Source organism: Lissotriton helveticus, chromosome 3_1 (genome assembly GCF_964261635.1).
Source record: "Lissotriton helveticus chromosome 3_1, aLisHel1.1, whole genome shotgun sequence".
Classification (NCBI taxonomy): Eukaryota; Metazoa; Chordata; class Amphibia; order Caudata; family Salamandridae; genus Lissotriton; species Lissotriton helveticus.
Window position 1 is genome coordinate 654952735 of NC_136061.1, and position 11046 is coordinate 654963780.

Here is an 11046-nt window from a genome sequence, read left to right on the forward strand (position 1 = left end):
AAACACATTTGGCATATACCTCAGTAAGCATTAATTTAGCAGCCATTGCAACATAACTACAAAACAGGGAGCACCAATGGCTTTACTGTATTCCTCTCACCAAAGCCTTCATGAAATTATTAAAACTAGCCACTCTCCCACATACACCTTCAGTTCATACATGGAACCTAAATATTGTCCTAACAAAACTTATGGGGCCATCATTTGACCCACTACATAACTGTTGAATACAATTTTTAACATGGGAAGGGCCTTCCTTGCAGCAATAACATCTGTATCAAGGGTTAGCGAAATACATGTGCTCAATGTGGAAGAACCATATTTCCAAGTATTCCCAGACAAAGTACATTTACACATAAACCCAAAGATTTTACCTAAAGCTGTATCTCATTTCCATTTAAGTGAAACTTTAGTTACCGGTTTTCTTTCCAAACACAGAGACAGTCGCAGAGCTTGCTTTACATACACTGGATGTTAAATGGGCACTTCTGTACTACTTGGAACACAACTACTATTTGTTTAGTTTTCAAATCTACATTAAGGAAAGGCTATTTCAAAAGCAGAAATAGCAAGATGGATTGTCAAATGTATTCAAATTTGTTACGCTAAAGCAAAACGAACATTAACTATGCCAAAGTCTCATTTCACAAGTAAAAAATTAGCAACAATGGCCTTTTTGGGATATATCCCGCTTAGTAACATTTGCAAAGCAGCAACATGGATGAACTCACATACATTTGCAAGGTATTGTGTGGGTGTTCAAGAAAGACAACAAGCTCTAGTTGGACAAACAGTCCTTCACACATTATTTCAAACAAATGCACCATCTCATGCCTATAGCCACCACGAGCGGGATACTGCTTTACAATCTATTAATAGCATCTGTATCTGCAGTCAACACATGCTGCGAATGTAGTATGTTACCCTGTAGGCATCGATTTGTTGCGTGTAGTGCTGTAGGTTCACATGCACCCTCCTGCTTACCGGCAGGTATTAGATGGTGAGAAGAATGCACACAAATACATCATGTTCAACTGCAAATGCTAACTTAGCACACTATATCCTCACTGCAGCTATGGCATGGGTAAAAACATTATCTAACAAAGGAGCAGAGCCAAGCGGTGAATGAGAAGCGACGCACAACGCTCATCGTAAATCTTCCTCGAGTTAAACAACTTGCAGAGTCAGGGCCCAACACTTGATGGGAGGAGTATGCCTAGGGTGTTACATTTGCATCAGTACATGCTACGAATAGATGCTTGCAGGGTAAGTAACATACTCCGTTCCTAACTGTAACTAAGCTTTAACCTTTGGATGGAGAGAGATAGAGAGATATAGATAGATAGAGAGATAGATATAGAGAGATAGCTGGAGAGAGATAGAGAGATATAGATAGATCGAGAGTTAGATATAGAGAGATAGCTGGAGAGAGATAGAGAGCTATAGATATAGAGATAGATATAGATATAGAGAGATAGAGATAGAGATAGATAGAGAGAGAGAGATATATAGATGGATAGAGAGAGATATATAGATGGATAGAGAGAGAGAGAGAGAGAGCTATAGAGATATTATGCCAACGGGGTGTTTTCTTTGAGGATTCATCTGTGTTAAACCCTGATCTCGATGTACAGGTCTATCAACTCATTATTGAAACAGAAATGCAAATAAGTTGTTACGGACTCCGACATTTGGTGATCCAAAGTACTGAAGCAATAGATTTATTCCGCTAAGTCTCCGCGTTGCCATATTTTAAATGCATCATGATGAATTTTTAACACTATTAGCGCAATATGTTGTTTTATTTGTATCACTTTTATTTTGAATACTTGGTTCTGAATTTGTCAAGGCAATGCTTTCTCTGTATAATGTGCAGTGATTTGGTTGTGCACTAAGCATGTAATGGGGTCATTAAGGTGCATTATGCATTTTTCGAGACCTGTTTAACATTTTTCAGGCAGCACATGTAGTATGTATAGTGATTTCAATTACATGTTATAAGATTCTAGGGAAAGACAATGCTTGACTATGCATTCGAGAAACTTTTCTATATCCATGATGGAAACCATATATTTAAGTCGAAGCTGTTAGACCTGGCACCTTGGCGTGAGTCTCCCTTCCACTTTTTGCTGATGTGCCTCAAATGTTTTGAAGGTGTTCGCTGCTCAGGGCACTGCGCCACGGCTAATCCGTGCCGCAGTGCAAGTCCTCCCTACTGTAAAGTGTATATGTGATTGGATTCCATGATTGGCTTATTTGGTTACTGTCAGTCCCCAGTAAAGTGCATCAGGAGTGCCAGGGCTTGTAAATACAAATACTGCTAGTGGGCCTGCAGCGCTGGTTGCGCCACCCACAGAAGCAGCCTTTTAAGATGTGTCTCGGGTCTGCCATTGCAGAACCTGCGTGCAGTCTAGTACTGTCATGCTGGCTGGGCAAGTGCACTCACTTGGCAGCCCCTAAACCTTCCCTTTACTTCATGTGAGTCACCCCTATGGTAGGCCCTAGGTCAGGGTGCATTGCAAGCATAAGGTAGGACAAGCCCTGATGTGTGTGGCATGTCCTAATAGTGAATTATAGCCATTTTCGTATTTCACTATTTTAAGGCTACCTGTTCTCATAGGCCAAGATGGGCTGCTGGAATTATTACACCCTATAATCCCAGCAGGCTCAGGGAACATGGTTGAAGGTCAAGTTTAGTATGCCTGAACTCTTCTTTTAGCAAAGTTTATTTTAATATCCTGTGTTTGCAAATGCTACTTTTAGAAAGTTGTACAAAAGGGGTTGGTGATGGACGGAGCATCTGAATCAATCAAACACTCAAACCCAGTCAAAAGATCTGGGTTTAATCCATCACCGTTCTTTAGCCCACTCTGCCACCCCAGTTCAGACATGGCTATATGCAAATCAGTCTGACCCTGTGCCTCATGGGAACAGTCCAGCCCGAACTGCCAAGCCATGTCTTCCCTGGACCGGAAACAAGCTTCCGAGGACCGGTTTCTGGCATTCCAGCCGTCTTCAGCCCGGTTTGCTTGAATCCAGTGGCAAAGTGAGCAAGGGACTCACGTCTGAGCATACCCTGCCACACTTATGGCGGCCAAAAGCGGTACAAAAGGGGGTGGTGATGGACGGAGCATCTGAATCAATCAAACACCCCCTTTTGTACCACTTTTAGAAAGTTAGCATTTGCTTGCCTAACCATTTCAGCCCGCCTCTGCAAGGATGTGTATCTGCTGTCTGGGTTTTGTGAGTGACAGGGCTGGGGATGACAGGTGGTGGGAGTACCCCTTGGCTCCGATTAGGGCTGTGCTCTGCCACCACAATGCTGGCTCCGCCCCCTGGGGAGCGACTGATGTCTCTGCCCGACACCTGGCCATGAAGAGGGAAGACTGTCAACAAAGTACTCCTGGCTGTACTTGTCATCTGAATGCTTGCTCCACCTCCTGTGGAGTGTCTGCTGTCCCTGCCCTGCTCCCTCAAAGCAGAAACCCGAGTTGCCAAAACAAATTGCTCACAGACTGAAAGAACCTATGCAAAGGCCCCCCTGGCCTGGCGAAACAAAAGAAACTTGGTATAAAAGTAGGAGCCCTGCTCCTAAAAAACTAGATCCTGTCAGCCCAAAGAAGAATCTCTATCGAAGGAAGAAGAAGGACCTTGCTGCTGAAGAACACGAGAAGAAACCTGCAAGGACCCCTGACCTTCTTTCTGCTCCCCTGAGGCTCTGACGATCTCCAAGGACCTGCAGATGAGCTAATCCCCTCTGCAAACCGGTGCCTGGCCGGACCCGCCTTTAGTCACCACCGCTCCCTCCAGGAGCCTTGCCGGATCGTCCCGCCCCCTGTCCTTGCCCTGGCAACCGGTGCCTGGCCGCTCCCGCCTTGAGCCCGCCGCTCCGCCCCGGAGCCGTGACCTGCTCGGCTGGATCACCCCGCACCTTGCACCTGACCTGGCAACCCGTGCCCGGCCACCCCTGCTTGAGCCCGCCGCCGCTCCTCCCCGGAGCTGGGCCTGCTCGGCCGGACCGCCCCGCACTGTGCCGCACTCCTACCTCAGAGCGCCGCTCCATTTGCAGCCCCCTCACCGCAGGAATCGAGGCGGAGATCTCCCTGAGGCGTCTCTCATCGCCTCTCCTCGCCTCTCCTTAGCAGCCCCCACCTCTGGAAAAGACAGGCGCTGCGGAAGCGTCTCGCACAGCCTCTCTTTGCCGCTCCTCAAAGATCGGCCCCCACCGCTGGAAAAGGCAGGTGCTGCAGTAGCGTCTCTCACAGCCTCTACTTGCCGCTCCTCAAAGATCGGCCCCCACCGCTGGAAAAGGCAGGCGCTGCAGAAGCGTCTCGCACAGCTTCTCCTCGCCGCTCCTCAAAGATCGGCCCCCACCGCTGGAAAAGGCAGGTGCTGCGCTCGCAAGGAAGCGTCAGGCATCGCCTCTCCCCGCCGGCTCCTCCGCAGCCCCCACTGCGGCAATCCTCAGCCGGGACATCTCGAGGACCCTGACGTCGCCTCTCCCCGCTCTAGCCGGCTCACAATCCATGTTGCATCTCTTCGGAGGCTGGTGCGCCTCTCTCCTCTTTCCGGACACAGGATCTGCAACGTTTTCTTTGCCTGAGGGTCGTGTCCCTCAGTGTGCAGCACCCAGGACACCTCAACAAACACTGGTAAAACCAACAAGAGAACCCTTATGATTAACAAAGCACTGTGGCCAGATAATGGTAGCGTTATTTGTCTTGTGATAATTACTGAAGTATATGCTATATCTTTTACATAAAGTACCCGTATTTTTGATACAACTTCACAGCCTGGTGTCCCTTTGTGGTGGGTTGATATTTTTCCTGAGTATGATCATAAATGCTTAACTAACTTAGCACCCCGAAGTTTAGCCTTGTCTGCTCGCGCCACACTACCTAAAAGGGTGAGCAGGGGTTATTCTGAGGAGTAGGTCCCTTGCCCTGACTGGAGGAGAGGGTCCCTGATTGTCACAAGTGTACACCTGTGTCAACCAGAGACTCCCAATTCCAACAGAAGTCAAAATGGTGCTTTTGAGATTGAGAAAGGCTGCTGTGACAGCCGAAAGGCGTCTCTCTTGTCTGCTAGGTCAGAGGAGGCTACATGAAATAAAAAAGCCGTAGACCAAGTTACCCTCCTGTGCGTGCTCTTTTCCGAATGGAGCAGAGGTTTATATATATATAGATATAGATATAGATAGATATATATATATATATAGAGAGAGAGAGAGAGAGACAGCGCGCTCAGTCATCCGGTGCACACATCCTTAGTGGGCGGACACCAGCCCCAACATTCATTGCTGTAATAAATTGATGTGGTCAATAAAACCATCTGAAGCAGTATTACTAGAGTGCGACATGAATTTGTTATAGCAATATATATTGTGTGTGTAATTTGTATGTAGGTATATAAATCAAATTTGTAAATTTGAAAACGCACTGTAAATGTGAAGGATTTTAAAATTGGTGGCGAATTATTAAGTTGGAATCCTTACCGTGATTGTGGAAGTTTAGACTTGAGGTCTCTATGGCTGAACCCTACAGCTCTCCCTTGCTGTTTCTACCATAAGCAAATAATGCAAAGTCCTAGGAATATTCAGGACAAACCTCAAGACAATAACCCCTGGGACCCATGGAACAAAAAGAGCCTAATAATAACCAAGCAGCTTTTTTGATGGCGATACCACCATCCCATTTCTAGCTGCCGCATCCCTTTTCAACCTATCTTGCAAAGAAAATGGAAATACCTGCACTTGGCTGATCTCAAACTTAAAGCAGTGTATTCAGTTTTTTGTTTTTTTGCAAACTGACTACAACCCCAGGCTAGTGAAGCAACCATGTGACTTATAGAACTACATTGAAAAAAACGTTGCATGCCAAAGCAGTTTGAACATAATATAATATTGGCTCCGTTCTAAAACTTAATCTTGCCTGACGAGAATCAACACAAAATTTAGGGAGAGCTGCTAAATTTGAAAAGATCCACCTCTAGAACCTAGACACTATATTTATTCTTCACTGATTGCTTATTTCTGCAGACGGACGCTGCCCAGGAGGCCTGCTTGTCTCCAGCACTTTCTAGCTCTGTAATTGTCATAATGTTACATTAGAATTTGTCTTTCACCTTGCGAAACTTGTGCATTATTGAGCCACACTTTTCATGGAACATCACCCTATGGTGTGATCACTCAATAAAACATATGCCTCTTTGAATTTGAAACAGAATATACCTGTCCATGAGCCGATAATCAAGCTCCTTTACCCATTAATAGTGATTGCTCTACAGAGACAGTAAGCTGTACGATCCATTGGTGGAACTGTATGTCAGTCTCACAGATTAGAAAGCAAAATCACTCCCTTAGACCACACAGCAAGCCTGAAGCCCTTATGTGCATTCCTAATGGACTTGACTTAACCGCAGCAACATTGGGAAGGTGGCAGATCAATATCAATACACATTAGAAGGCTCCAAGCTACCTTGAAGAATGGATATTGGCCACAGAATCTGAACAGACAGTGCCACAAGTTGCTAAGTATATTTTGTCTGCTGTCTCAGACACCTTACTAAAATAAAAAAAAATATGTCACGTTCCCCTATCACTAAATCCTGTAATAGTGTAGTGTCTAACACAACTTTTATTCTCCCTCTCACTTCCCCTTGATCTAAACTTAACCCCCCACTTGTTGGTCAACCACTCATGAGAATTGTCCCTCCATATCTACTGAATCATATCTCTGTATTTATACTCCCAGACACACTACTCCTTTCCTCTACCATGATATGAATTAATATTAATTTCACTTATATGTATTTTGCATGATTACTTTTTAAAATACCGACTAATTTAGGGAATATGGTTGAATACTTACAAACTACATCGGAGTATACTATTTAAGGGTAACCAGTGATATATTTCTTCTTTGCTTGCCAAACCTTTGAGAGGCTAGTACTATCCAGCCAAAAAATGCTGGGGGAGACCTTCAAATATTCATTTAGATTTTAATGATGTGAATGTACCTTATGCACATTCCCACTGCTAAATTTTCTTCTTGTGCATAATTTGAAAGGAGTTTGGAGGGGCATTGTGGGTATATTGGATTTGAATTCTAAACAAAAATCAAGATACCCGAACCATATTCTTATTAATTGGATCAGTAGGTGGATCTAATTGGAATTTAGAGAGAAATGCAGTAGTTGATTTACCTCTCTGATATCTACAAAACATTTAGTAGTGGATTGTCAGTAGCTGATGACTTCAAAATAGCTTATTGAGCAAAACAGCTCATCATCCACTGATGGAGATCTTCAAACCATGGGCTTAGGTTAAATCAAATGGCAGAATGAAAGCTGTGTATGTTTCCAGTTTTGGTGCACCCACCCTTGTCGCCGATGCTACTTTTCTTCCATAATGTGATCTTTTACCCTATTTATCTATTTCCTCTCTTATCTTTTAAAGGTCTGGATAAAATAGAGTTCCTTCAGAGCCACGAAAATCAGGAGATTTACCAGAAAGCATTTGATCTGATTGAACATTACTTCGGGGTAGAAGAGGAGGATCCGCAAATTGCTCCCACAGTGGATGAAACCCAACAACAGTACAGATTTCAGCCGGCCGCCGAAGCCCCTATGGAGGGTTTCCAGCTGTAACCTCAACCTGTGAGCTCGGACCCCAGATTTACTGCCTCCCATCAATCCACACAGAAGTGGAAGCAGACCGTGTTTTCACCCAATTAAAGACACCAGATGTCTCTAAACCTTTAAAAACACTTAATTCTCCACCAAAAAGGAGTGACAGTAAAGATTTACTTTTTTGTGAAAAAGATGCCTCCTCAATACCAGACCCTCATTCAGTTTATTTTTATTTTGCGAGGGCTGCTGCAAGAGTGGTGGTAGAGGGAAATAGCTGGTGCCACATTCAAATGGTGATCTGTTCTTGGTCCCACTGCTGCTTGTGTACCTCAAGCCCATGAAGACGAAAGGAGACCGGAGTTTAACCACTCAGGCTACTGTCCAGTCCAGCATTTTTCTCATAACCCCTAGATATCTATTTTTTGTTTTGCACACTTGGCTTTTTTGTCAATGAAATTCTGTTAAGTGTCTGAAGACTCAAATCTGCACTACGGTTAGCCTGAGAGTCACTAGAGAATGGTGACTGCCAAATAATAACACCTAATGCCCTTGTGTAAAGGACCCTGCACCGTGAACTACAAATGGATTCTGATCAAATACAAGGGGTGTCTTTTCTGCCTAAGAGGAATGGAAGGAGAGGGAACCTCCACCCAAGTTCCCCCCTTTCCTTATGTTTCAAATAAAAAAAAAAACATTATTTTCTTTTTGTTGAACTGATATTCATATTTCAAACAAAAAGACAAAATGACAATTAAAAAAGAAAAAAAATTAAAATCTTGCTAAAAATGAAAGGAAATAAAGATTGGCTGCATAGTTGGCAGCATTGCAGGAGGGTTTATCCTGAAATGCCTGCGACTGTGCCCCCATGCCCTACCCCCTTTTGTCTCTCAAACCCACCCAACAGTGCAACTTTGCATGGAAGCCAATGTTGGTATTGTAAGTGGGTGCAAAGTAAAAACTAATGTTTCTGCTTGGGAAGGGAGTGGTGGAAGAGTAAGGTCAGGGCCAGGTTTGTTGCCGGAGACATTGCTTATTGGTTGTGAATGAGGGTGTTGGGTTAGTTACTAGAGAAGACACTCCTCTCAAATGCAGCCAGTGTTGTACTGCTACTGACGTTATCTACAGTCCTGCTCCGAGAGGAGAAGGTAATCTCTGTTTACAAGAATTAAACTGGTATTCAGCTGTTTCATTTCATTTGTCTTCAGTGCTTAAGATGGAGGGGAAGAGGGTTGATTCCGAGCTAGATTTTAGGGTGATGTTTTTGAATTGTTTTCCCCCCATCACGGAAAAAAAATGTTACTGGTAAAAGAACAAGAGTACTTTGAGAACATTTGTTTCCATTTAGGGGGGACTTGAGTAACTAGTGTTTTGAGAAGGGTTATTTGGGTGGAGGCTCTGACAACTGCTGTTCACTCATTTAGTCCTAAATAAGATAAGGATGTCTCTCCGTGGCAGGCATTGGCTTCTTTTCTTATTCGGGATTTAAATGTGTCCTTAGTAACCAGCGTATAAAAATTAATTAATTCCTGTCACGCATTACCAAGACTTCTTAGTGAAGAAATTAAGAGTTCCAAATGAGACGGTTAGTGTTGCTCTCACCACTTTTTACGACAGTCAGTTTTGCTATTGGCTGGTAGTGTGGGTTAAGGAAGGGTTTACACCTACAAGAGAGACGATAACGTAAACTTGATTAAAGTGTTTGGCACGGGATTACTGAGGTTCAGTGCATATTTATATTAGCTATATGGTATTTTAAAATTTAGAGGAAACTAAAGCAAATGAAAAATACGAATCAAGTTCAGACAAGGACATAGTTTGCCCAAAGATGGCTGTTAGGCTGAGTAAGTAGAGAATGCAACATAATGCTTGACATTAGGCACTAAAACCATTATCAGGTCCAGATTATTTTATTCTCTTGACACAGGAACCTCTGGATAACATGCTTCACTTTCTTTTTCATTGAGACGTCTTGGTTCACCCTTCCGCCATTGAGGTTTGTGTTCCTTGCTGTATGGAGCTGTGACTGTATTTTAAGGCATCTAGCTTCAGTTTGTGTGTGTTTTTGTACACCTGCGGTTGGGGATGAGTGGCTGAAAAAGGAGTCCATCCTGTGACGAATGTAATGTCGGTGCAACTTTAATGCAACTTAAGTTAGTAAATTAAAGAACTAACACTTTTCCAATCCACTTTCAGTCATCCCCCCCCAACATTCAATCTGAGTGTTAACACTGGAGACGAGTCTTAAAGTTGACATTAAAGTAACAAAAAAATTGAAGTGGCAAGATTCTGAAAGGGAAAATGAAAGGTTATGCTGGTCACCAATACTTTTTAGAGTCTGGTTGCCCAAGAGATTGGACACTGCAGCCAAATGAGAATGAGTAAAGTGTTGCTGCTCAGGGTGGAAAAAGCTGCCTACAAACTGATATGGGAGCAATAGGTGAAGGTAAGGAAGAAAATAATGTATTGCCTTACAGACGTATTACCATCAAGCATTGCTTTCTGCCCCCTGATTTTATGTGATCCTGCAAGGCATGGCATATTTGTGTCCTGCGGGTGAGAGAGATGGTGGTATACATAGAGATTGAGGAATCCACTGAATGTGTAATCTGAAGTTTTGATTTCTACATTTAATGTTGCAGTTGTGCGACTTTCATGCATATTTCTTTTTAACATTCATGTATTCTGGCTGGGAGTGTCTTTTTTTTTTTTTTGTTGTCCATAGCACTAGGTTGTATCAACAAGAACGGGAACCGTGAGTGGACGATATTTAGCGAGGTCCAGTGTACATGTCCAGGAAACTAGTAGCACAAGAGGGGTACAAAGTTCCCCGATGGGAAATATAAGACACAAGAGTGCGTGCAGCGTAGAGGAAGGTAAAAGGGAAAAGGGGCATTTCCCTTGTTGGAACTAAAATCCTAGCAAGCTAGATGTCATGCTTCATCATATGGGTTCTGCTCCTCATCAGACTGGCGCTGCAATGTCTGACGGGCACCCGTAAATGGGCTCTTTATCGGAGATCTTTTGTTCCGGCCATATGGTGCATGTGGGTGAGAGGGCGAGTGAAAGTGTAGTCGTGAAGTGGTGGTGAATTAAAAAAGGTGGGTCAGTCCACAGGGAATTTTATTAGAGTGGCTGACACCCTTGGTTAAAATGGGTGGGAGGGGAGATATGTGCTGGAAAAGTTAACAGCAGAACATCTACGACCCTCTGGTCAGATCAACATGTTTCTTGCCGTCATAGCAATTCTTCAGGACCTAAGTGCTCAGTACTACACAGTGAAAAATGAATATAAATTACAACTTTATTTCAGGAGGTCAATAAGTTGGCAGGCCAGCAGGTCCTGCTGTAACAATGCGACCCTAAGTGAATCCCTAAGGCGCCTTGCAGTCTGCTCCCGTGGGACCTGCACCAATGTGT

General features: G+C 43.8%; 1 protein-coding gene across 2 annotated transcripts in view; it reads left to right on the top strand.

Annotated features, from left to right (window-relative positions):
• The window catches only part of KPNA6 (karyopherin subunit alpha 6), a 685221-nt gene extending 676403 nt beyond the window's left edge, over window positions 1-8818 (top strand). For both annotated transcript variants that reach the window (XM_078680680.1, XM_078680679.1), the window contains exon 14: window positions 7457-8818. In XM_078680680.1, coding sequence (XP_078536806.1) covers window positions 7457-7647 — 191 coding nt within the window. In that variant the 3' untranslated portion in view covers window positions 7648-8818. The remainder of the gene's footprint in view (window positions 1-7456) is intronic.
• The last annotated feature ends 2228 nt before the right edge of the window (window positions 8819-11046 follow it).